We start from the raw sequence: 26,610 nt of genomic DNA on the forward strand, positions 1-26,610 counted from the left end.
CTTTGTCTCTCATGGCCTTTCCTCCAAGGCGCTCAAAGCGCTGGACGCAGTCTCCATGCTCCACGGGGGCTGCTTTATCCTCACAAAACCCCTGCGAGGAAGACCGGGGTTTGAGAGACGCGGACATGCCCGAGACCTCCCAAGTCCTGGTCTAACACGGTCACCAGGACCCCGCACCGGCTCAGTGCATTTCAGCCCAAGCGTTTCAACATAACAATAATTTTATTATTTATACGCCTCCCATCTGGCTGGGCGGCTTACAGCATATATATAAACATCGTCAAACACCAAGCATTTAAAACTTCCCGATACAGGGCTGCCTTCAGATGTCTTCTAAAAGAATACAAGCGGAGAATAAAACCCGCGAGGCAACGGAGCACAGGCAGACAAAGGCTGGCAGGAGAATGGATAGAAAAGACAGTGAAGCTCCTAGAACACAGCTTCCAAAAGTGAATTCGGCTTCCGGCGTCCGTGTATACGTCTACCCAAAGTAGACTATAGCCGACAAATCGTCACATCCGGCAACGTAAATATAGGTGCCCAAGCTATTGCCTGTGTCCCGGGGAGGGGCGGGGGAACAACCACCAACAGCGGCGTTTTTATTGCAGAATCAAATGGTGAGATTATTTCCAGAGCAAAACCACATCAGCTCCAGGCTAAAACGGGTGAAGTGGAACAGTCCAAGCCGCGCGGGGGTTGCTTCTGGCACGCTGTGGCCAGCCCAATCGCTCAGTTCCGCGCTACTTACGTGGAAGGACCCAAGGAGCGCGGGAGGCCGCTGAGGCAATGGCGGTGCTTGACTGCGGGCTGTGGAGGAAGTGAAGCAGCGGCAGGATCCGCCGCCATCCGCGCTGCTCCTGCGGTAAACGCTGCCAGATCCCTTTCAGAATTAGGCTGCAACTTCTCTAATCCCCGGCGGGAGGAGGACATGGCGTATTTGTAGGCTGCCACGCGCGCGGTGTTACCGAGGCCCTTGAGTGGACCGTTGCTGGGCGACGCCGGTGCGGGCGGGAAAGAGCTCTGTGCAAGCAGGCGGTGAGGGCGCCGCGCTTTTTACACTTCTCTGGACCATTTTGGCCGCATTTCACTTTGCCCACTGAGGGGAGGGGGCGCCTAGCAGCAGCGGTAGGACGCGCGCTGCTTTTTCGCAAATCACGAGGGAGTTTTTCGTGCAGAATTTAAGCTTGACCCTCCATTGTTTTAACCCACATAACTTGCAATACCAAGGCAGGTTTATTGTGGAGGGGGAAGCCGCATTGAGCGGGGTGGCACTTACGTTTGAGTCAACGTGGAGAGGACGGTGCTGCTCTTTATTTGTAAGAGACTTATTTCTCCGCCCATCCTACTGCACGTGTACTCGAAAGTGAATGTGGTCAGGATTCATGCAGCCGTGCAGTCCTGTGCATGTCTACTCAGAAATAAGGCCTGTTAAAATGGTTCTCCCTGATCATGCCATACATCTTTTAAGTTGTCTAATACTTTTTAAAATAACTTTGGTGATCTGGACTTTAGTCCATAAAATATTATATCATAAACATGTTTTAGTTTTTAACATGCTACAAGATATTTAGTTGTTTTAGCTGCAGCAGATTTAATGGCTGCTACTCTGGGAATGTCTGCTCCATTGTAATATGTGAATTTATTAAGTAACAAATTGTAAAAAGTGTTTGTATCCCCTCCAGTGAAACTGCACGTTGATGTTGATTCATCATTAAAATTAGGAAACAAATATTTTCAGGGTGCCCGTTACTTTCAGTTTTAACACTTGCTTCCTTCATAAGAACATTTTGCTTTGTGGAAAGTTAGGAAGGAAAAACCACCTCGTTGAGGTTTTTCAGTCTGTGAAGTGTTCATATGAACCATCTCTCAAATGGGTTTAACATTCAAGTTTTCTCCACCAATTGGCATTTATGTAAATGTGTGGTCAGAATTGAACAAGTTTAAAAAAGCATGCATAGTGTATTAACTGCTTGGTTTCCTTTTCTCAGCAGGTGAACTGAGGTGAAGTGATATCAATCGGCACCATGTTCCTTTATAACCTAACTCTGCAGCGAGCCACCGGGATCAGTTATGCCATCCATGGCAACTTTTCAGGTACTCAGTTCTGGCTGAAAGCTTAGATGAAAGGTGAAAGCAAAGTCTGATATTAGACATAGTACGTATTTCTGCTGAAGTTGTATACCTGCAATTTTGTTTAGAATGGCAGCGATACTATTTCAGGATTCTTGTAGAATATGGGAATTCAACTTTGTCATATTTTTCTGGGCCAAATAAACTAAGTTTTCTGAACCTCTTCAGACATCAGGCAGTGGTTAGGCTTGCAACATTCACTTTTCTCCTTGGCTTATCAAAAGGCAAGGAAGGGTAGGGTTAAGTGGCCACACATCATAGCAGAGCAATATGCTTTTGAAAAGTAAGCAGCTTGTCTGTTGACCTCTAATTCTGATTCAAGATTTGGCATTCTGATTTCTGGTCTGCATCACAATTTCAGAATGACTACTTATGTGTTCTCTCTGTAAAAAGTGGTCACAACTCAGGTAGGGAAAACAAACCTACAAGGCACTTTTGAATTTGTAAGCAGCAATGGGAGGTTTGATAGAGAAGTGCTGATGCTTTGGCCATCTTCCTCTTTGACTGATCAGGTGTTTTTTTTCTTTTTAGGTACCAAACAACAAGAAATTGTTGTTTCTCGAGGCAAAATCTTGGAGTTGCTGCGTCCTGATCCGAACACAGGAAAAGTTCATACTTTGCTGACAGTGGAAGTCTTTGGAATCATTCGTTCTCTCATGGCCTTCAGATTAACTGGTGGAACCAAAGACTACATTGTGGTGGGCAGTGATTCAGGTCGCATTGTTATCTTGGAATATCAGCCCTCAAAAAATGTGTTTGAGAAGATTCACCAGGAAACCTTTGGCAAGAGTGGCTGTCGCAGAATTGTTCCTGGACAGTATTTGGCTGTGGATCCCAAGGGGCGAGCTGTCATGATCAGTAAGTTGGGATGGTTGTTTTCAGTGGTAGCTGTATAATAATGTTGAATAGCTGAATGGGAGAAATGATTTGGATAAGAAACATTGGTTGGTTTTTCTATCCTTGGTTTAGGTTTTGAAACTGCTCCAATCAAAAGTGCTTTTATTGGCGATCCCAGTGCAACTAGATCTGTGTTGCAAATGGGAACTGAGAAGTTGTGAGTTTCCTTAGGCCATCTAAGTGAGTTTGTGGTTGAGTTGATATTTAGACCAGGGATTCCCAGTTTATACTCTTAGCCACTCCAGCTAGATTTACTCAGCCAATCAGGGTGATTTCATGTTACGAAGAATTTGTTGGAATGTAGTATAATTCAAAATACTTTCCTGCTACCCATTTGGTATTTGATGTGGTTATGTGTATGACTGCAGAAAACTGAACTAGAAACTGAATTAGAAAACTGAACTACCGTATTTTTTGCTCTATAAGACTCACCTTTTCCCTCCTAAAAAGTAAGGGGAAATGTGTGTGCGTCTTATGGAGCGAATGCAAGCTGCGCAGCTATTCCAGAAGCCAGAACAGCAAGAGGGATTGCTGCTTTCACTGCGCAGCGATCCCTCTTGCTGTTCTGGCTTCTGAGATTCAGAATTTTTTTTTCTTGTTTTCCTCCTCCAAAAACTAGGTGCGTCTTGTGGCCTGGTGCGTCTTATAGAGCGAAAAATACGGTAGCTAAGTTTGCTTAATGGGGTGTAAGTGGAGCCTTCTGTGGGTGTCAGTTTGAAGAAAAGCACTTGAGCCCTATATATCTGGTGCAACAGTTTTCCCTGAAGTGATGATTAGGAATTCATGTCTCTTCTCTGACATAAGACATGGAGACATTTGGATCCAATTCTGATCAGGTTCTCATCATAAATGCCCATTTTCTTTTGCATGCATCATGCCATTTTTTTTAAAGCTGAAATGTAATTTTGGGGTTTGATACAAATCTTAGTAGCTAAAGTGGATCTGTAAAAACATTGAATGTTGAACATGGTTTTCTAATTGTTTACCATCCTGTGATGAGAAAAAAAGGTGTCTTCAGGTGAGCCTCCACTGCCATGGTTATAAGAGCGTATGCAGCTACCTTAATGCCACCTTTCCTTTATATGGGGCTGCACTATGACAATGGCAGTTATGGCTCTTGTAGTCCAGAAGAGGATGGGTGTGCGAAACCCAAGTCCTGCTGTTGTTCAACTTCTAATGTTAAACTGGTTTAGTGTTACATCTGAATGCAACTACTGGTTCTTCCAACAGGAAAGTAGCAGGGGAAAACTGCTGTGCCTTGAGAGGGCTGCAAGGCCTGCTTATGCAAGGGTAGGGATTGGGCACCTTAAGCATTAAAGTGCAGACTGCTTCTGTATTCCTAATGTTCTCTCTATCTCTTCATAGGTGCCATTGAGAAGCAGAAGCTAGTGTACATTCTGAACAGGGATGCCGCAGCCCGACTCACAATTTCTTCCCCATTAGAAGCGCATAAAGCCAACACCTTGGTTTACCATGTAGTTGGAGTAGATGTGGGGTTTGAAAATCCCATGTTTGCCTGTCTGGAAATGGATTATGAGGTATTGAGGAATTCGTCTCTCTGGTGACTCTTCCCTGCTCAACTGTTTGTGTGTCTCTTAAAAAAAATGCAACTAACACCTTGTTGACTCCTTTGTCAACAAAGTCAACTGTCCATCTTCAAGTTCTCCAATATGCTTAGTATGCCCTTCTTATAAATAAGCTGTCTTTCATTGTATTCTCCATAATACAGCAAAATAGAGATTTCTCTGGATGGCATGGAGGAGGCCTCCAGTGCAACCATGGGTTAGGTCCCCACTATCAGAGTTAGGCAAGTCACATGACTGAGTACATAAACAGATCAGAAGGGCAAGGAGGGAAACAGGCCTTGGTGGGCAAGCAAGCGATTGCGGAGAGCAAGTGCTCTCCAAAGGTGCCCAAGTCCTTGACTTTGGGCTTAGAGAGAACACAGCCTAAGATCAGAGGGCACCTCACCTGAATTTGTACTAGTAGTTTGTTCTAAAGGTAAAGGGACCCCTGACCATTAGGTCCAGTCGTGACCGACTCTGGGGTTGCAGTGCTCATTTCGCTTTATTGGCCGAGGGAGCCGGCGTACAACTTCCGGGTCATGTGGCCAGCATGACTAACCCGCTTCTGGCGAACCAGAGCAGTGCACGGAAACACCGTTTACCTTCCCGCCGGAGCGGTACCTATTTATCTACTTGCACTTTGATGTGCTTTCGAACTGCTAGGTTGGCAGGAGCAGGGACCGCAACCTTCTGATCGGCAAGTCCTAGGCTCTGTGGTTTAACCCACAGCGCCACCCGCGTCCCTTGTTCTTAGTGGCATATTAATAACAACAACAGTATTACTATTTGTTGTGTATATAGTGTCATTTATGCACCGGTATGATATATTCCTGTAACCGAAGAGATTTCCAATCTAAAACAGACACAGGGAAACAGTAGAGGAATTGGGGAGGCAGGTGGAGAATGTGTGTTTGTTATTTAAGTTATGTCAGCTCTGGATACATGTGGGACAGGCACTGTAAGACAGGAGTTGTATGGATGTCTCTTGAAGTGCTTTGAGGTGTTTTTATTGGTTAGTTTGATTATAAGTTTATATTAGAGGTCTCTGTACTTCTCTTCACCAAAATGGTCACAGGGTGGTTTACAAAGAACAAAACATAATTTTAATTTTTATAAGTAATTCTTATATATTACGTTCCATTGATTTTGTGGCAATAGGGTCAGTTGCTGCACCAGATAAACAGGCAGGTGGCAGACTGAATAATCAGTTTCTGAACTATTGGATATTTAAATTTTTTATTCATGGCAGTTTTTCTTTTGGGACCTTCACTTACAGTGCAGGCAAACCTTTTCAGTCTGCTTTATTACTCTTAATAATTTTCATTTTATTATGAACATTTATATAGTATTCTTCAGTTGAAATTTCCAGGACAGCTCACGTTAAAAATGCATCTAAAAGTATGTTCTCTTACGAGGCAGAGTATGACACTAATTTATTGTTGGTACATGTATTGTTTTCCACAGGAAGCTGACAATGACCCCACAGGAGAAGCGGCAGCCAACACCCAGCAAACCTTGACATTTTATGAGTTAGATCTGGGTTTGAACCATGTTGTCAGGAAATACAGTGAACCCTTGGAAGAACATGGCAACTTCCTCATTACAGGTACTGCTACCATTTCCAGTCCTTTTAGGGAAAAGGCATTATCCTAAGATGTCAGAAAGAGAACTGCTTGAGACAAATGCACATTTTCTGTAGGCTCAAGCTATACGGTACTTGATGAATGAAAAGTACATATCCTTGATAGTTGCTTTTGTGCCATGCTTTACAAAAGTGCAACAAGTATTTCCACTCTATGCTCTACATTGGAAACCTAAAGTAGGTTAAAAAGTGGAGACCTCAGAAACCATCAGATTCATGAAAGCTCACCATATGTAACCCTCTCACTCCTGTGCTTTTCATTGCTACCCTGATGTTTGTCTGCACCTTAGCCCAAACCTTGACATTGTCTTATTGCAGCAGACATTCAAACACGAATACATTACTACCAAGTAGTCTGGCAGCCAGGCCAATACTGGACAGGGCAGGATTGGCAGAGGGGCAGCCAGAGTAGGAGAGCTGGCTTGCCACCCAGTTGGGCCATGCTGTTGAAAGAAACACCGGATATTTGCAAGTCCCTTCTTGCTTTCACTTCCTCTGCTTGAACACAGACTCCTCTTCAGCCTGAAAATGGTGGCAAACGTGCAGTTTTTTCTCAAGTGTACCTTGGGTAAACCAGTTCCACAAGAACCAGACGAAACTATAGCTGCAGCTGCTCTTCTTCAGCTTCTTACAACATGTTTCTTTTATTTGTCAGTCCCTGGAGGTTCTGATGGTCCCAGTGGAGTGCTGATTTGTTCTGAAAACTACATCACCTACAAAAACTTTGGTGACCAACCAGATATCCGATGTCCCATTCCCAGAAGAAGGGTAAGGATCTTGTAGCTTTTTTCACCCTAAAGGAGTATCCCAGTAGCATTCTCTGGGCAGCTGAAAAAATGGTTCACCTTTCAGGTTTGGCCAGAAAACGTAGCATTTGTATGAAGATGAATGCATTATTAACAAAGCTATGTAGGCTTCATTGAGGTCCTTAGTGAACTTGGGCTTCCATGGAGTGGGGAGTGGGTCTTCCCATGCCACACCTTACTTGTTAACTCCTTTTCCATATCAGCTAGTAAGAGCTGGCAGCAAAAGGTTGACTTATGATTTTGCAAAATTCCCAAAATTCTCTCAATGCTCATTATCTTGCTAAGACTTTTAGGGACCATTAGGAATTGGAATCTATGTAACAATATATCTGAAGAGTCCACAAGGGACTGTGCTGCCTGAGCTAGGCAGGCAGGCCACCATTGCCACCTCCAGCAGCTGTACTGGTAGACTTTGCAATAATTGTGGATGAGGTTGCTCTAGAAAGTGCATACTCCATCACCACTGTCATAACTGAGGAAAATACTCTTAAACAGCATTTGCTTTCATCACAGCAAAATGGCAGCAATGCATGCACTTTGCAGGGTGATCTTGCCCACTGTGCCTTATTCTTAGCAAGGCGTGAGATAGGCACCAAGGAAAGCATTTGGGCCATCCTTGCTTTATGGGAGGAAGGACCCAGTTGGATGGCTAGCAGTAGTGGCAGCTGGTGATGGAGGCAGGTCATTTGATGGTAGGGGTGCCTAGTCTTCAGCCTGAGCTATGTGGTGTAGAGTGGCTCATTATAGGACCAGCCACAAAAATATTAATTTCCTAGTAGCTGAAACTATTATGATAGAAATTATTACTTAAGTATGGAAGTACTGCTAATTGTAAACTGAAAGTGAAAACACTGTTGTGGCTTGATGTGATGAGTTGATGTCTCTTCTCTGACGCTTATTGTGGAGATGATAGTTCTTTCTGATCAAGCATTGTTGGTGATTACGTACTTGGTGCTGTGAGGGACACAGAAGACACTGTCTAGAGGTTTTTAAATTGCAAATCTATATTAGACAGTCAAAGACATCATTGAGAGAGGGCTGTACCTCCTGTCTGGTGGAGTTGGGGTACAGTCTCCTTTGTTGCTTTAGCCTTCAGGCAGCAACTACACATGGTCCTCTTTCAGAGGGTGTTTGAGACCCTTGAGCTGCAGTTTTAAGGTTCATGTTTTTGTTCCACTGCAAACCATTGCCTTGTCTGTTCTTTTTGTTGGTAATTTGATTTTATGTTTTAATGTTTACTTGTAAGGTCTCTTGAGGTGCTTTGACAAGAGTTGGGGGATATAATTAATTTAATAAATGGATCATTGTTGGAAATTGATATGGGAGGGGGGCAGAGCTGGACCCAGGGATGGTGAGTTTTATAGCTCCTGCAAGGCCCAGCAAGGGAAGCGAGGGAAGTGGCTAGATGGAGGGGTCGGGAGCAGCATCCCAGAAGGGCCCAGGAAGGAGGATTAGCAGGAGAAGAACTTTCCCAGAATGGAAGGAAGCAGTGAGGGAAAGCTGCTATAAAGAGGGGTGATATTTGCAGTAGGGGGGAAGCCATTAACAAAGGTGATTTCTAGCTATGATTCCATTAGGGCAGCTTCTGCCTTTGAGTCTGACTTGCTGTTCCTTCTGGCAGAATGACTTGGATGACCCTGAAAGAGGCATGATTTTTGTCTGCTCTGCTACTCACAAGACCAAGTCTATGTTCTTCTTCTTGGCTCAGACTGAGCAGGGTGACATCTTCAAAATCACCTTGGAGACTGATGAGGACATGGTACGTCTCCCACTGCGTTCATGAATGTTTGTTTGTGTGTGTGTGGGGGGGGAGAGAGAGAGAGAGAAATGTTTGCTTGTGTGTGAGGGGGAGGGAGGGAGAATGGGTGATGTGTGAACTTTCACATCCAGCTCAAGCAGTAACTCATTTGTGGTGGTTTCAGGTAACAGAAATTCGACTCAAGTACTTTGATACAGTTCCTGTTGCTGCTGCCATGTGTGTTCTGAAAACTGGGTTCCTTTTTGTGGCTTCTGAGTTTGGAAACCAGTAAGTGAAATCTCCAACTTCTTTCTGAAGGGTTGCTGAATTTTTATGCTTGGTACTGCTGATGATGTTCTGCAAAGCACACATGCAGTTCTGACTGCCTTTCCTTCTCTAAATCTGGAAATTGTTCAAGTTGTGGCCGAATCTCAGACCCTTGCGACCAACCACAGGTATGGCCTGCCTGGTTGGTTTCATCTTGCTAATTTCATCAAGGAGTGTGTCAATGTCCTGTTTTCAGAATCTTACAGCAAGCATGGGTGTTGTGGGTTATTATGTTGGGATAAAAATTTAGATTTGTTTAGCCAGTGAGGCCCAAACACGTCTATACACATATAGCTCATGGTGTGACATTTTATTCACAGAAAGAGAGAAAGGATCTGGGGCAGAGAGCATATTGTATTGTTTGCCCTTTCTACAGATAGACCAGGGGTAGTCAACCTTTTTATACCTACCGCCCACTAATGCATCTTTCTTGATGGTAAAATTTCCTCACCGCCCACCAGTGCTTGATGGAGGGAGGATTCAGTTTGTGCCATAGAACCCCCTACAGTGGTGCCCCGCAAGACGAACGCCTCGCAAGATGAAAAACTCGCTAGACGAAAGGGTTTTCCGTTTTTTGAGTCGTTCCGCAAGACGAATTTCCCTATGGGCTTGCTTCTTGCGAGTTTGTTTCCTTTTTCTTAAAGCCGCTAAGCCGTTAATAGCCGCTAAGCCGCTAATAGCCGTGCTTCGCAAGACGAAAAAACCGCAAGACGAAGAGACTCGCAGAACTGATTAATTTTGTCTTGCGAGGCACCGCTGTATTGCCCACCTAGAATCCTGAAATGCCCACTAGTGGGCGGTAGGGACCAGGTTGACAACTCCTGAGATAGACAAATAAGGAAGTGAAGATGTGTCTTAAACTTGGCCCCTCAGCTACTCTCCTTTGTCCTCAAAGTGTTTTCTTCAGCAAGCAGCCCTACATCTTGGACATAATTGAAATAGCAAAGCCTGGGGTGGGGAGGAAACGGCCCAGTTTCATCAGAAGTGGCCCTCTTCTCTCTGCAGCTACCTCTATCAGATTGCTCATCTGGGGGATGATGATGAGGAGCCAGAGTTCTCCTCTGCCATGCCGTTGGAGGAAGGAGACACATTCTTTTTCCAGCCCCGGCCTCTCAAGAACTTGGTGCTGGTGGATGAACTGGACAGCCTGTCTCCCATCTTGTGTTGTCAGGTATGCTGTGTGCTTTGTCCCATAGCTTGTGACAAGCTGCTGGGTTCTGTGCTGACCTCTGATGCTGGACATTGCATAGCCCACTAGACCTTGAGAATAATTCCAAAAATGGTATAAGTCTCCAAAACTCCTTTAGATCAGAAACGCAAAGCAGGTGAGTTAGTTCTTTGTCATGTTTGTATTTCACTTTTCCTCAGAGTTGCTTAGCGCAACATGCCTGTCCCTCCTCTTCCCACTATTAATTTTCACAGCTGCTACTTTGGGTTGTAAGTTAGGAGGTGATACCCCTATGAGAGAGTGTCTGACTTGGTGGGAGTTGTATCCAGTGCACTGCACTCTTCTGAATTTTGCCACTTTTAATTTTGCACAGGATTTGTTAGGGGCCCAGGACTTAACACTTTATGCGCCCCCAATAGTTTGCAAAGTGGGCTAGCATAATATTTTCTTAAATTGTGCCAGCTGTAGGTCGTTTTGCAGCATTTTTACAGAAGTGACTATCTGAAGGGAGGGAATTTTGTCAGGAGAGAGCCCACTCCCGGTGGGAGCAGTCAGAATTTTTTTTTTTTTTTTAAAAAAGGTGACATTTGGGAGAGGGATGGCTTGAGGGCCACATTTGTTTTGCCATTCCTGAATGACAGTGGGGGAATCTATGGAAGCAGTTGATTGTTTTTTTAAAAAGGCCTAAGGTCTTGAGTGGAAACAAAAACCCTTTGGGGGAGCCACTTGCGGCACCTGATTTATAAAAAGGTAATTTTATACAAAACACCAAAATGTAAATTAATACTTTAAAGTACCTCACAAAATGCAAGCCTTTCAAAAAACCTAAATAATTGGCAAACCAAGTTAATGGACTATGTTGAACTGCGAAACTAACTGGAAAGCTCAGAAATCAAGACGACAAGGAATTTAAAAAAGAATGGGAAATGTTTATTATGTTTATCCTACATCGGCAGGATTTTAAAAACACTTGAAATTTAATAAATAGTACAGGAAATCTGAGGTAAAAAAATAATTTGGAGTAGAAATGACAATGCAGCTGAAAAGAAAACTTAAGGAACGGGGGGTGGGGAGTCACGGGGTTTGGGGAATCCCGTTTTATGGATTTGATACTGTTTATGTATTTTTCTTTGTTTGTGGTTATTGTATTTGTTATTATCTGTGTTGTTGTTTGTTGTTTTTGTTGAAAATTTATTAAAAATATATATTTAAAAACCCTAAATACAATTTTGAAGGGAAATCCGAAAAGTTGAAATCTGAAAAACATGGAGTTAGTAAAAGGTTGGAAAATGAGCTCTTCCATAAGAGATCGCTCCAACCGTGAGACTAATTCAGGGGAATATCTTCCCCACTTGATGTCATTTGCCATTAGTTATTAATGCAGATTACCAGTTTATCAAGTGGCAAATGTGAGAACCTTTGCCGCAATAACATATGTAAATGGGAGTAAAATGTTGTAGCTCTATGATGCTTCGAAAGTGATAACCTATCTTAATCGAAGAATGTGTCACCTTTCCTCTCTTATCCCTGCATCTTGGCTGCTTTCTGTGCAGATAGCTGATCTGGCTAATGAAGACACCCCTCAGTTATATGTGGCCTGTGGGAGGGGGCCTCGGTCGTCACTGAGGGTCCTTAGACATGGACTTGAGGTAAGAAGGGCAGGACATGAAGAGCAAAGCCATTCTGGATCATCCTCTTGGGTGAATCCTTTTTTGTTAGATGAGAATGGATTCCCTGGTGTATTCTGAAGCTGAGTAGAGCTAGAACAGGCATAGGCAAACACTGCCCTCCGATGTTTTGAGACTACAATTCCCATCATCCCTGACCTGTCCTGTTAGCTAGGTATAGGAGTTGTAGTCCCAAAACATCTGGAGGGCCGAGTTTGCCTATGCCTGGGCTAAAAGGTCAGCCTAACTGATCTCAGTTTGTTTGGATTTTAGAGCCAGGTGGGTGAATCACCTTTGCTGCACTGTGTGAGAATGTCATAAGAAGTCATAAATAGCATGTGCATTGGGGATTTTGGAGAAATATACTGAGCTAGATTTTCCAGTGGTTGGGTTCAGCGTAAAGCATTTTTATAGTGTTTGAAGGACAGAATAATTTTGTTTTCTCCTGTGTAATAGTAATAATTAGGTCCTTTTTATTTGGTGGAGAAAAGCTCTGTTTTAAGCTTTTTAGCATTAATAAAATTTGTTTTTCTCTAGGTATCTGAAATGGCCGTCTCAGAGTTGCCTGGTAACCCCAATGCTGTATGGACAGTGAGGAGGCATGTTGAAGGTAGGATGTCTTCTGTGATGCAAATGCAGCGGTAGATGGCACATTGAATTTCATTGTTCATCTACAAGTCACCTTTCTTGGTTCAGCTGTCTTTGCCTGGAGAGCATCTACCCGCCTCAGGATTATGACTTTCATTCTTAAACTGGAGTAAGCACAAATGTTGTGTGAAAATTGCACATACCAACTAGGAGAGAAAATCTGCCTGTGTAGGTTTTTAGGAGCCCCTCCCTGCTGAGAGCAGGAGCACTGACAGTGTTGTTGCTCCTCATGCTATGGATGCAGTGCATTCTGTTCAGTGATCTCTTGGCAGTGTTGCCTTTAAGCTCACTGCTGTGGCCTTTCTTGGTGTCTCTTAGTATATGATTATGATCTTTACCACTCATGGTGTTCCTTCAGCCCCCACCCCCGCCTTTTACTGGAATTGTCTTTGCCATACAGCCTTTGGTATCTTATGTGCTACTACACCTTCTGTGTGTTCCTGGAATCTCTGCTGGGGCAATGAACCTGGGCGGCTGTCCTGGGACAGTCTGTCTTGGGGTGTATTATTGCAATAGAACCTGACCTGTCTGTGGAAGAAGAAGAGGCCTTAATGCACAATCCTAGGCTTATGGTGGTAACATGATTGTTTTGCTCAAAAGCTCCATGGACAGCACAATTATGACTCTTCATACTACATCATTTGCTTAATCATGAAATAGTATTGTGCTTTTTTGGAATTAGGGGAAGTTGTAATGCCCTTCCCTGAAGGCATGTCTGAGAAATAACCAGGTACCCCTCCTGACTTGCATTTGCCATTTGCTGAAGGCCCTTGCTCCTCATTGTGTGTGTGTGTGTGTGTTGTTGTTGTTTTTCTTCATATTAATCTGTCCTCTGTGATGGAGTCAAAAGTGTGTATGGTCTTCAGACAGGACATCCGTGCTGTTCTCAGCTGTCTAGCTAGCACAGAACTTTGGAAAGCCAGGACCTGTTTTGATCAGCCTTTCTGTATTTTCAGCAGTTCAAGATTTGCTCTGAAAATGCTTTCCTGACCTGCAAGGGTTGCTTGTCATTCACATGGCTGGTGGTCAGGAAAAAAAAATGCCCCTGTGAAACTTTTCCCAGACAGCAGCTGGTTTTTCATGGCGTGGAATTTAGAATCTTAGAGTTGGAAGGGACCCAAGGGCCATCTAGTCTAACCCCCTGCAATGTAGGAATCTCAGCTAAAGCATCCATGACAGATGGCCATCCAACTTGTTCCATGTGTGAAAATAAATTTATTATATGTGGACTTCAGTGCCTCATAAATGTTTGGGTGACCCAAGTGAGTCCCAGCTCTCATGTTACAGTGTGATTGAGTAGAATACATTGGTCAGGAGGAGAGCTTTACTGGTTCAGTTTAGCATCATGCACAAGGTTGTTTGATGCACTTAGTATTTATTAATGGCTCCCTCTAACCAGGTGTGTGCCAGTTTTCGCCATGTAATGTGTTAATGCAATGGCTTGGTGTCCAAAAAATGCTAAGCCATGGTTTCTTAAACCATGGTTGGGTTGTACCCTGCCCAGTGGCTTAACTATGGTTTGTTTACTGCCAACAAACCACAATTTGAAGCCGTGGGTTCTTGTTGGCTTTGGAACCTTGTTTAGCTTTTAATTACGGCTTGCTATTATGTATGAATCCACCACATTTCCTCAATCACTATTTCTTTGGCCATCTCACCACCTCCTCACTAAGCTACAAAGCTACCAAGCTACAAAGACATGTGGCAAGATCAGCTTGAAAAGAAACTAAACTTGGGAAAAGAAAGCCATGGTTTGTTTTATTATCTGTGGTACATCTTGTGCCGTATACATGGTCAAACAAACAATGACTTCACTTTGTGTGCAAACCAGGCCAGTAGTACAAAACTGACTTGGTCATAATGTGGTAATCCTGCCTGTGTCTGGCTTGTGTTTCTGAAGTTCTGCATTCTCTCATGTTACATGTGTACCATATGAACCCCTTCCAAGCAAAAACTAACCTTGGCTGGTATGTGGTCCCTGCTACTACCAATACCAAGCCTTCTTTTTTCTTCCACAGGTGGCTGGTGGTGGAGGTGCTGATCCCCTCCCACAGGTGTGTACCTACAGCCAAGGGCTGTAACTGGAGGGGGGAGGAAGAGGCACAACATTGAGGCTCTTTTTAAATTACTTTTCTTGCAAACACCTCTGTCAACAAACTATGTAAGAAGTCAGTATTCAAGTACCACCTGAGTCCTCAGCCCTCTCCTGAGCTCCTGGGATAAGAACTGGCTTTTACTGTCCAATTGCTTTCCACATCCTTGGGGCCTTTCGCAAGATAAAGTTAAGCTTCACATGCCTGTAACTGTAAGGAACTGCCATCTGTTCTTGCCCACTGGTCCTGGGCATTCCAGTATTTTAATGGGGGTGGTGAGACCAAGTTCACGTTTAGAGATGTTAAAGTCTAGATATTCATTATACCATATCCTTCTACACCCCAGAGTTTTGGGTTTAGTGACTGTTGTTCCTTACCAGACTTCCCACTCTGGGTACAAAATGAACAATACAGGCAGCTGTCTCTGATGCACTGTTGACATATGATGGACCTTGTCTGCTCACTCACCCTGTTGGCCTCACCTTGCTCTGTGCTGAGAAGGAGAAAAGAGGTGCTGCTTGCCTGTCTTGATTCCTCTCTGGCTTGACTTCTTTCCCCTGCCTTTCACAGGAAGTTGGTGGTGGTGTTACCATTTCACTGCTGCTCACAGAATGACTTACAAGACAATTTAAATACAGCAGTTTATGCAGCAGTTAAAATCCATGTGCAGAGTTAAGAGGCATGAGATCACGGGCATAATCTGCAACTTTTAAACAGTGATCTTCAAGTGCTGCTGTGATCACTCCCTCCCTCACTCAAAACTTTGCCAATGCTGTCTTTTATGGAGCAGCCAGACACTGGGCATAAGTTTCATTGAATTTTTCCAAGAGAGTTTGGGCTAGGAAAGCCATGTATGGACTGTCATTAGAGCTAACAGGTTACTTCTGCAACCACAAGAAAGGAATCTCAACAAAAAATAATGTTTGTGAATGAATTCCCAGTGCTAATGATACTGTTAACAATCTAGTCCATGATGAACTTCTGACTATTCGGACACTATGATTTTCCATATAATTGATTTGTTTCTTGCGTTTAAAAGGGGTAAATTGAATTGTGTAGATAAAAAGAGTGGGGGAAGCACATGAGGGGTGAAGCTTCATGGGAAGCCTGATAGTTGTCCAGGAGTGCCCCCGCCCCCAAAAGCTAGTTCTGGCAGCTGTTGGGTGCCTGCAGACTGAGGATAGTGGGGGTGCTCTGTGAATAAGGAAGCCTTGCTGCCTGTGTTGCTGAACCCTGTGCATCCATTACAGTCAAATCCAGCTTATGACGTGGGTGAATCTGAACACCTGAGTGCCTTGATCTGGAACTGTGTTAGGAGTCTGTGGAGGACTTGGGTGGCAGTTTTATTCTTTATTGTGACAGAGAGGAGCACATGTCATGGAGATGGGAGTGAGTGAGCTCTACTCAGGTCAGCAAGTAAAAGTGTGAATGGCTTTGCTTTTGCCAGCCTTAGCGCCCTCTCATCGGTTTTGGACTATCAGCTTTCCCCAGCACAACTGATGGGAGCTGCAACCCAAAACAGCTGGATAGGCACCAGTTTGGTGAAGGCTATACAGTAAGCCTGAAATTTATGCGGGGTGTGTGTGTTTACATTCTGGGGATAGCACCGAAAGTCAAAATCACATATAGTCAAAACACGTTGGAGGATGTTGTGAAAGTGTCCCCCCCCCTTGCCAGATGCCTGCCCCCCCTTTAATTTATTTGCCAAGCACATAAAGCTGAATTCGCACAAATTAAATATATGTAAGCTACAAGTTTACTGTATCTAGTTTCTGACATTGAAGCTGAACTAATTAGAGCCCTCCTATATGAGTTGCTCAGTTGCTTGTTCCTTTGCCTGCTGCCTCCACAGGATTGGCTGTGAGCTTGGTGGGCCCGTCCACTGTTGGTATTTAACTCTTTAGAATGGCTGTATTCCATATCTGAGTTCTTTGAAGCTGGTGGTCAACAGATGAAAAGAAATATACAGCCTAAGATCCTGATTTGTGTGCTGCCCCTGTAAAAGGCCAAGCTGGAGAGTGCTTAACGTGGAATGCAGCTACACAAGCATAGGTGACAGGAACACAGAAGCAGCTTTGTATCCATTCAGACCATTGGGCCACTGGCTCAGTATTCTCTACCCTAACTGGCTGTGTCCCTGCAGGGCTTTCTTTTGGGGGGTATTTGCAGCGCTACTGGGGATTGCACCAGCAGGGGAAATGTTTTCTGCTATAGTGGTAATTTCTAAATGGTTTCATTGGCAGAGTGAATGTGAGGAAATTGAATAGTGAAGTGTCTGTTAAAATGTTACATATTTATTTGTTTATTATTAAATTTGTTGGTCACTTTATATTTCCCAAGGCAACCCAAAGCGACTTACAGCCAATTACAATTCATATTAACATATCTATGTATTGTCTAAATCCTGTGTAATCTCTGGCACTATATTTAAAACCTGTGAATAAGCTATTTTGTTTCTATGGATAGAAGACAACTGGAAAGCGTTCATGTACCCATTTCCAAGCTGAGTGGACACTATGTTAGTTAACATTACAGTCTCTTCTTCAGCCCCACTTTTTTTTTTTTACTTCAGTTGAATCCATGTTGCCCCCCTGGTATCTCCATCCTTGGCAGTATTGCTGTTTAATTCTTCCCTTTTGCCCCCATTCATTTCCATAAAACTGCAGCCAAATTCTTTCCCTTCTGCCCCTTGAACAAGAAATCCCCTTGGTCTTTTTGCTGGTAACTAAACCGGATTTGCTACTTAGCATCTATTGTGGAAGCCTGAACTCTAGGGAGGACAACTGCTTGACCTGGAGCTCCTGTAGGGCTCCATTGCGGGAAGATGCAAAGAGAAGAGCATCTTGATGCAGAAGTGGGGATCTTGCCACCATGGGCATATCTCTTTCTAGTGGCTTCTAATCTTGCATTTTGATGGTTCAATGCAATTTATACCTGTGAAGCCATAGAAGTTTCTCTAGCTCTGCAAAAGCCTGCTCTGACTCGGATTCCTCGATCTGGCGCTTAATAGTTCAGTGGCATTCTGGTTTATTCCCTTTTTGGAATGTGGAAAGAAGGTGTGTGGATGCTTACTATTAACTTCTGGTGGAAAGATCTAAAATCTGTGAGAGGTTGCTAACCATTTGTTCTCTGAGCTTCCATCTGCTTCATTAGTTCATTGTTTTCGTAATAGTGTTTTGTTATCCCTCCTGCCAACTCCCATCATATTTTTTTAAAAAAACACTAAATTAGCTGCATCTCATATGTTTTAGTTAAGTTACATTGTCTGGGTTGGTGTATTTTTATTAACCTGTGGGATTTATTTTGATCTACATCACAATTTTTGTTTGACAGATACACTGTTTATGTGTGTGATTTAGAGAGAGCAAATGAGAATAAACTGTTCTGTTGGCTGCAGGAATAAATGTCTTGTCTGATCATTTTCTTGTGGTTAGGAGGAGAGCAAGAAACTGTTTTCACTCCAGCTGTATTCTGACCCAGATGTGATTATGATATAAATGGGGGGGGGGGGAGGCTCTCAAAGAAGGTCCACACTTCTTGCTGTAGCTTCCTTGTGCCTTGAGTATTCTTCTCCTTTTACCACAGTCCAAGTGTCTGAAGGCCATGTGTGAGGGTGATGATGGAAATAACTGTAGTAGCCTTTGTGAAGAGTTCTTGTTGTCCATATTTGTTCTACAAACCTCTTTCTTGACCTTCTAAATATTGGCACCCGTCTTCTTTCTTCTGTAATTAGATGAATTTGATGCCTATATCATTGTGTCCTTCGTCAATGCCACCCTGGTACTGTCTATCGGAGAAACTGTAGAGGAGGTTACAGACTCTGGATTCCTTGGTACTACGCCCACCTTGTCTTGCTCATTGTTGGGAGATGATGCTTTGGTGCAGGTAAGGGGCCTTTTACCTCTTTGTGTTCTGCTTGCCTTTTGCAGCCAGGCCAGTTGGCCTTCTCAAGAGATGCAAGGAGAGAGGGTTTGGTTGTGGTGCTCTCCTGGCATGGATGGGGTGGTGGTAGCTAATTTAATAGTTGTGACTGCAAACTGGCTAGAGGATAAGATCACCTTTAGGGTTGGGAAAGGGTTGTTTCAAGGGCCTTTCAAAGTAAGATTCCCTTGGTGTTCCGCTCTTACTAAAAAACGTTTAGTCTTCTACTGCATTATTTTAACTGGTTGCATAGACTAATATTCCCTGTGATTTTTGTTTTGTTTTTAAAGATAGATAGGAGCTTGCGGAATCTTGATCATTTACCTTGGTGGCACTTTTCAAGTTGCTGTTTGTTGACTTTGCCCTCTCTCAGCTAGATATAATGAGAGCACTTGATGGTGAACAGCAGAAATTAGTTGTGTGAATGAGATAAAGATTATAGATCACTTTGCAAACTAAAAAGCTGTATAGGTAGGCATGGAAATCTTGCCACGTGCTTGTGGCAAATGGGCTACAGATGAGCACTCTGAGTAAGCTTTTGTAAATCAGATAAGAGGTGCTGGTTCTTCTGCTTTCCTTGTTGACCTCTGGTGTGTCCAAATGACAGTAAAAAACTGTATGTGAGCAAGCAGTTTAGGAAAAAATTAAAAAAGGCTAGGCTGATAACGTCTGTGAACTGACTTGCAAGGCTAGCCTAATAATGGAAAGAACAGCAAAGGCACTTCCTGTCAGGTGGACTGACTCAGCATCTTATTTCTGTATTTGTTTAGGTTTATCCTGATGGCATCCGGCACATCAGAGCCGATAAAAGAGTTAATGAGTGGAAAACACCAGGGAAGAAAACCATCGTCAAATGTGCTGTGAATCAGAGACAAGTGGTGATCGCACTGACGGGGGGAGAGCTGGTCTACTTTGAGATGGACCCGGTACGTGAGCTTAGCTGGAGGGAGATGTGACTTTCATGAGGGTTTGCAGACTAGGCTTGCAGTGGAAACAAATGAGAGCTGCATCACAGCATTATTGGGCTCCTTATGTCGCATTCCTTCATTTCAGGGGTTCTTGTGCAGAATAACATTCAGGTGATTTGTGCCATTTGGGTGGGGTGGGTGTTTGGGGGTTGCTTTGGTGGGCCATTGCAGAGACTGGCATATTTTTTAAGACCAGCTTATCTCTGATAAACTTGGTGTTCTTCAAAGTGCTCCAGGCTTCCTATCTCAAAAGGTCAAACAAGCAAGGTCACCTGTCATCATACATGGTTTAAAGAATTTACTGCACAGCTCTTGATCTGAAATGCGTCTGGTTCTGCTAATCCAGGTGAGACTTCCTTCCTCCATTGTGCCTTTTTTCCACACCAGTCAGGGCAGCTGAATGAATACACAGAGAGGAAGGAGATGTCTGCTGACGTGGTGTGCATGAGCTTGGCCAATGTTCCCCCAGGAGAGCAGCGCTCCCGGTTCCTTGCTGTTGGGCTGGTGGACAACACTGTGCGCATCATTTCCCTCGACCCCTCTGTAAGTGCTTCCTGAGAGTTGCTTGCCTGTAGCTAAGCCTTTGCTGACCCGAATTAAAGTATTTTAACCAAAACTAACCCCCCCCCCCAAAAAAAAACCTGAGTGAGAGGAAATTCCAGGGGTAGTTAGCAGGGCTTTCCTTTCTTTGGATGTGAGAATGCACTAGACTGACTTTGGTTTGTTATCTAATATGAAAGGAGAGCATATTGGAAGCAAGCAGACTCATAAAGTGGGCAACACAACTGCTGGTGCTTTGTCAGAAACCCCAAAGGCAGGGCTTACTCCTCCAGTCCCCCAATATGTCTTCCAGTTTTAGCTGACTCCAGCTGAACTCTAGCATGCTCTTTTCCCAACCCAAACTGCAGTTGCTTTCTCTCCCCTCCCCTTCTTTTTTTGATACCCCTGCCTCTTAATTTGAAGGTTCAGGCATTCCAAAGGACTTGATGCCAGTAAGGAGCATCAAACCTCTGGTCATGCTTCAGTGGCCATATAATAGGTCAATTCACAATAATTAAGGTGTACACGAGCTTTCTCCAACCTGGTGACTTTTCAGATGGTTTGAATTACAACTCACCCCAGCCCTAGCCAGTTTGGCTGAGGATTATGGGAGTTGTTTTCCAAACTTTTGGAAGATGCTGGGTTGCCTGAAAGAAGGCCAGAGCTAAAAATTATTCTTTAAAGACTTCCTCAGATGAAATGAATCTTCCCACAGATTGCCCCAAATGGAGAAACATTTTGAGCTGGTTGGCATAATCAACATTGCCATGTGCTTCTTCAGTCTAGCTCTTCAGACTGCTGGGGGATGTGGTTAAATGCCCTCCTACATAGAAAATTGGCAGGTCAGCCTAGTCTTCTTCAAATGTGCCAGGCATTTTTATACAAAGGAGAATCCAGCCATTTACAGTTCCTCATCTGATGTCTGAAATGGTTCAGGGTAGCAACAAAGACCTTATATGTTATGATTTGCTCTTTGTTTATGCTTTAGTAATGGTGTCTTCCTTCTCCATCCCTTAGGACTGTCTTCAGCCACTGAGTATGCAAGCTCTCCCTGCCCAGCCAGAATCACTGTGCATTGTGGAAATGGGTGGCGCTGAGAAGCAGGATGAACTGGGAGAGCGGGGCTCGATTGGCTTCTTGTACCTGAACATTGGCTTGCAGGTGAGCAGTTACCGCCCAGAACCTTTGCTAGATCCTTGATTGGACCAGGTCTTGCTGCATTTGACTGGACTGTGTGGGAAGCCATGCTCTTGAGTTTGTACAACTGTATAGAGACGCGTTCCATACACCCTCCCAGAAGGCCTGCCAGAAGGGAACACTGCATCCCTCCTGCCACCTTCTTCACTCTTCCAGAGATCCCGAGGAACGGAGCCCTCTCCCGCTTGATTAAGGCAGACTCTAATTCCATTGTGAAGGATACCTTCTGTCTGCCAGGGAGGAGGATGGAAGTGTTAAAGCTCATCTTCCAGCGGGTCAGGGGTCTTTGTATTTAGGTGGGAAGTGGGATTGCCTATACTTTAAGCTGTTTCACAAAAAAACCTTTTCTTAGTTTGTTAAAGGAGGAAACAGCAGCTTTGTAGCAGTGTTGTGCTTAATTTTTTACATGCCAGAGAGAAGCTGGAAATAGTAAGACTTCCAGAGTCAGGAGCTGAAGATACACTGGTATTCCGAGTTAATCTGGTGCTCTTTTTCTCTCTGCCTGCCCTTGTCCCTCTCCCCCCACCTTGCTTTGCTCATCTGCCCTTGTAACCCAGAACGGTGTGCTTCTCCGAACTGTCCTTGATCCAGTTACTGGTGACCTCTCTGACACAAGGACCAGGTATCTGGGCTCGCGCCCTGTGAAGCTCTTCCGAGTCCGGATGCAAGGCCAAGAAGCGGTGAGTGAGCAGGGAATCAGAGGAGTGCACTCATGAAAAGCTGGAGGGGGAGGAGCAAAAACTTCAGGAGGACTGTGACTAAGATCTTTTAGAAATTTGGGGCGGGATGAGTTCACATCTAAATTCCTTGTTTACCGTCTGGTACAGAGGGAAAATACATGCTATTGGATGGGGGGGTGAGTGAGGGAGCAAACAAGAGTGTTGATGAGGCCAGGGGAAAGGAAATATCTTGGCCTTCTTCTGGATCCTGCTCATTTTAGCTACTTATGGGAAAGGGAGGGGGCATTAAAGGAGGAGGAAGTACTCAATGTCCTTTGTTTGCCTGGCTCTTGCTGCTGTAGTCATTGCACCTGATTTACAGAGTGCAATGTGCTTTTGAAAGTTGGTGATAAAGTAGCCAGGCTTGTGGCCTTCAGAATCATATTGTTGTGGAGCTGGAAGGGACTCTGTGGGTCATCTAGTCCAACACCATGCAATGCAGGAATCTCAGTTTGGCCCCCTCACAACTTCTCTTATGCTGCTGGCTTGGGGACTCCTAGAACCTGTAATTAGTTCTGCCCTGCCAACAGAACCTTTGATTGTGGGCTGCTAGGAGGAAAAGGCAGCCAGCTTGGTTCCCAGAGGTGTGAGCTGCTCTGTCCCATTTGCTGTTCTCTCCCTGAGTTTTCTCTCTCTTCTTTTCCTCCTGCTCCAGGTGCTGGCCATGTCAAGCCGTTCTTGGCTGAGTTACTCCTATCAATCCCGCTTCCACTTAACACCCCTCTCATATGAAACGTTGGAGTTTGCCTCTGGCTTTGCTTCAGAGCAGTGTCCAGAGGGCATAGTAGCCATCTCAACAAACACACTGAGGTTCGTATCAAAATGCCAGCAGTGGGAAAGGAAACAAATAATGGAACCTGTTTGCCTTCTCTCTTGGCACACAGGACTATCTGTCTGTCTTGCTTGTCTGTCCCAAGCTCCTTCCTGTGCAAAGCAGGGGCAGCTGGTGCCCAAAAGGGTTGCCCTGAATGCCTCCTTTCTACATGACCTTTCATGGGTAAGGTGGCTTACCCACTCTGTGTTGAGTGGCTTGATCTGGCCTCCTTCCCAGTTGCTCAAGATGGGAAGGAGAGCTGTACATGGCAGCCACCCACCCACGGCAACCCACCTGAAACATGCCTGGTTGTTGGGAGGAGATTATTCCTTGGTGGTAGCCAGTCTGTGGAGTGTTCACTTCAAAGGCTGCGCTACATTTTCACAAAGCATCAGGTGGTTCTGAAATAGCAGCCATGTTGGTTTTGTTGAAGGTCTGCTTTTAGGGGCAGGAGGCAGCTGTTTCTCCTGATCTTGAATACTAAAGGGGGTTGCCTGTTCATGCCACAGATGCTTGCCCATCAGGGAGGCTCCATTGTTTGGCTTGGATGTCCTTTTAGTTCCTTTAAGGTGGCTCACTGGGATAAGCTTAATGTCTGCAACTTTTTGGCTCCCACAGGATTTTGGCCCTGGAGAAGCTTGGAGCTGTCTTCAACCAGGTTGCCTTCCCGTTGCAGTACACTCCTAGGAAGTTCGTCATCCACCCTGAGAGCAACAACCTAATCATCATTGAGACGGACCACAATGCTTATACTGAGGCCACTAAAGCCCAAAGGAAGCAGCAGATGGCGGAGGTAACATGCCTGGCTTCTGCCTGGGGCCCAGCTCTCACCAAAGAAGGGCAGGGACAGGATTCTGTGAGCTGGAGCTTCTTTTGCTGCTGCTGTACTTGGTGGGGAAGTTGTCGCAACACTGTGCAGAGCAGTGACCACTTTCCTTTCTAGAGAGGAGGCTAGTCTGCTTTTGTAACCCATGGAAAAGCTCACTTACTTTCTGCACCTCAGTTAGGAATGCCTAACCATCAAAATCACAAGAAGCAGTGATGGCCACCAACTTGGATGGCTTTAAAAGAGCATTAAACAAATTCATGGAGCAGTAGATTATCAGTTGCCTACTAACCATGATGACTATATTCTGTCTCCATTGCCAAAAGCAGCATGCCTCTAAATGCCAGTTGTTGGGAATGATTTAGGTCCTGCTTGGGCTTCCAAGAGGTATCTGCTTTGGCCACTGTGAGAACAGGATGCTGCAGTAGAGATAGGTCTTTGGCCTGAACCAGCAGGCAGCTCTTACAGTCCTTTTTTTGCCCCCTTGTGCATTGCAGGAAATGGTGGAAGCCGCAGGGGAAGATGAGAGGGAACTAGCTGCAGAGATGGCAGCCGCGTTTCTGAACGAGAACCTTCCTGAGTCCATCTTTGGTGCCCCAAAAGCAGGAAATGGACAATGGGCGTCTGTTGTCCGGGTGATGAACCCCATCCAAGGAAACACATTAGATCTAGTCCAGCTGGAGCAAAATGAAGCTGCCTTCAGGTAAGGAATAGTGTCTGCACCTCTGAAGCAAGTTACCATTTTGAATGCTGTCCTTTCTGCTAAATAATGAAAATTACTCTTTATACCGGGTCATACTTTGGTCATACTTGAAGAACACCAGTCAAACCAAATATTTACTTATACTATTGTTGCCAGATGACTCTAGAATCTAATTAAATAAAGCAAAAATGCGGTCTACCTGAAGTTGTTTGGGGTCTTGGGGTCGATAGCAGTCATTTACCATGATCTTCTCAGTTGACAACAGCCCTAATTAAATCTCATTCAGTTTGCGTATTGCATTTCTATACTGCCTTACCACAAGCAAATGGTACAACATACCCTTCGCTGCTGCCTTCCCCCAAAGTGTTCTCTCTTGCTCTTCGTTGCTGTGAAGCAACTACTTCTTTTGCCTTCCCAGTCTTCCCTTTGTCTTGTCAAGTAACATTATCGTTCTGGCTCTCTACAGTGTGGCAGTGTGCCGATTTGCCAATGGTGGTGACGACTGGCATGTTCTAGTGGGCGTAGCCAAGGACCTCATCCTGAACCCACGCTCTGTGGCTGGAGGCTTTGTCTACACCTATAAGTTGATAAACAGTGGGGAGAAGCTTGAGTTCCTGCACAAGGTGAGAATTTCCTCCACTAGTGGGTTGGAGGGGGAGGAATCTGGGAAGATGAACATGGATGGGGCTTGCCAAGAGGTTGCTAAAATGTACTGATGAGACCCGACTTTTTGGGACGGAAATCTCTTGGTTGGGAACAGAGGACCATCACTGTTAGTAAGTACTCCACAAATGGTTTTCCTTCTGTGCACAAAACAGCAGCCATATCAAAAATCACATTGGATTTTGCCTGTGTTTGCCATGCAAAATGTATGCACATTGCTTGCTGCCAGGGAAATTTGAGCAATTATAGTAATGGTGTGACAGTTGCAGTTATCTAATGGACATTTGAAGCAAAACAAGCATAGACCTGTGAATGGGTCATTTATAGATGATCTGACTTGAGCTTTTGCAGCACCTGATGGTGGTTGCTGAATGCTTTGGCTTCTGTTGACATGGAGAAAGCCAACAATGTACAGAGCACTGCAAAAGTTGGAATTCTTCCTCCTTGTTGATACCTAGCAGCCTGTGTGGAGGCAGGTTCTTTTGTTGGGCAGGAACCGGACTAGGAGGCCCCTTCCTAGAGGCAGTTTGTCCTTGTGGGCTTGCAATGACCATCTCTTCCCCAGTGGATGCAATGGGTACTTGATTCAAGTGGGCCCCAAAAGTCAGTGGTGGTGGATCCGCATCCTTTGCCAGGGCTGAAACTTGCCTATCCGTGCAGTGGTGTGACGTCATCTATGCAGTGATCTTTGTTTAGTCTGCTTGACAAAGGCTTCTTCTCTTTCATTTCCTTTCTGTTCAGACCCCAGTAGAGGAGGTACCAGCTGCTATTGCCCCCTTCCAAGGCAGAGTGCTCATTGGTGTGGGGAAACTCTTGCGGGTATATGACTTGGGCAAGAAGAAGCTGCTCCGGAAGTGTGAGAATAAGGTATTTAGAACGTTGTGTGTGTGTTTGTGTGTGCAAATCTCCTGGGAGCTGCATTTCCTAATGCAGATATACCCTATCACTTTTAACAAATTTGGTTGAAACCTTTGAACTTTTTTCAAGTTCCAGGGAAACATTCTCTTGCCCAGAGCTTTGGCTTCCTTCAGATTGCTTAAGGGGCGAGTCTTCAGGGCTGTTTCTACCCTCTCTGTACCTTTCTTTCCCTTGGGAATAGAATTGAGACTCTGAGGCTCAAAGGTGTGGTCTTGTGTTTATGAAGCCATGGCCTGTGATTCACACAAGGTGATAGTTGAAAGTTTTGGAATTTTTTTTAGTCGTTCCTGACACCAACTTTATAATGGTGTAGTGAACCGTCTGCACAAAAGGGCACAGAGCAGCCTGGACCCTCCAAATGTTTTGGACTACAACTCTCATCAGCTATTGTCAGCGTGGCCAATGGTCAAGGATGATGGGATTTGTAGTTCTGGCGGGTTCTGGGTTATAGAAAGTAGAAATAGGAACATTTTCATATTTCACAGATTTGCTTTTCCCTTGTTTGTTTGGCCTTCTGAGTATTTCTAGAATCAGGAGAACTACCTAGAATGATGTTAGCACTGGTTCTCAGTGCACATTCAGATATAGAAAGTGATCACAGATAAGCAATGTCCCAACTCTCCTTTTCTCTCTTAGAAAGCTACAGCTGTTGCACTATAA

The 26,610-nt window shown here is 44.5% G+C and overlaps 1 protein-coding gene and 1 non-coding gene across 5 annotated transcripts in view; both read left to right on the plus strand.

The window, feature by feature from the left end:
• Positions 1-727: 727 nt before the first annotated feature.
• The window catches only part of SF3B3 (splicing factor 3b subunit 3), a 31,675-nt gene continuing 5,792 nt past the window's right edge, over positions 728-26,610 (plus strand). The window contains exons 1-21 of one of the 4 annotated variants that reach the window (XM_077931774.1): positions 728-862; positions 1,992-2,094; positions 2,662-2,988; positions 4,393-4,565; positions 6,057-6,198; positions 6,890-7,002; positions 8,662-8,799; positions 8,963-9,066; positions 10,111-10,276; positions 11,827-11,922; positions 12,478-12,550; positions 18,415-18,566; positions 19,373-19,528; positions 19,958-20,113; positions 21,128-21,271; positions 21,865-21,987; positions 22,682-22,836; positions 23,459-23,633; positions 24,164-24,369; positions 24,836-24,992; positions 25,774-25,899. In XM_077931774.1, coding sequence (XP_077787900.1) covers positions 2,025-2,094; positions 2,662-2,988; positions 4,393-4,565; positions 6,057-6,198; positions 6,890-7,002; positions 8,662-8,799; positions 8,963-9,066; positions 10,111-10,276; positions 11,827-11,922; positions 12,478-12,550; positions 18,415-18,566; positions 19,373-19,528; positions 19,958-20,113; positions 21,128-21,271; positions 21,865-21,987; positions 22,682-22,836; positions 23,459-23,633; positions 24,164-24,369; positions 24,836-24,992; positions 25,774-25,899 — 2,952 coding nt within the window. In that variant the 5' untranslated portion in view covers positions 728-862; positions 1,992-2,024. The other 3 variants (XM_077931773.1, XM_077931775.1, XM_077931776.1) reach the window with 3 other exon arrangements.
• LOC114603676 (small nucleolar RNA SNORD111) lies at positions 3,785-3,867 on the plus strand. The gene has a single exon (XR_003708148.1). It is a non-coding gene; the product is annotated as a small nucleolar RNA SNORD111 (small nucleolar RNA).

The sequence above is a fragment of the Podarcis muralis genome, chromosome 7 (genome assembly GCF_964188315.1).
Source record: "Podarcis muralis chromosome 7, rPodMur119.hap1.1, whole genome shotgun sequence".
NCBI classification, from domain to species: Eukaryota; Metazoa; Chordata; class Lepidosauria; order Squamata; family Lacertidae; genus Podarcis; species Podarcis muralis.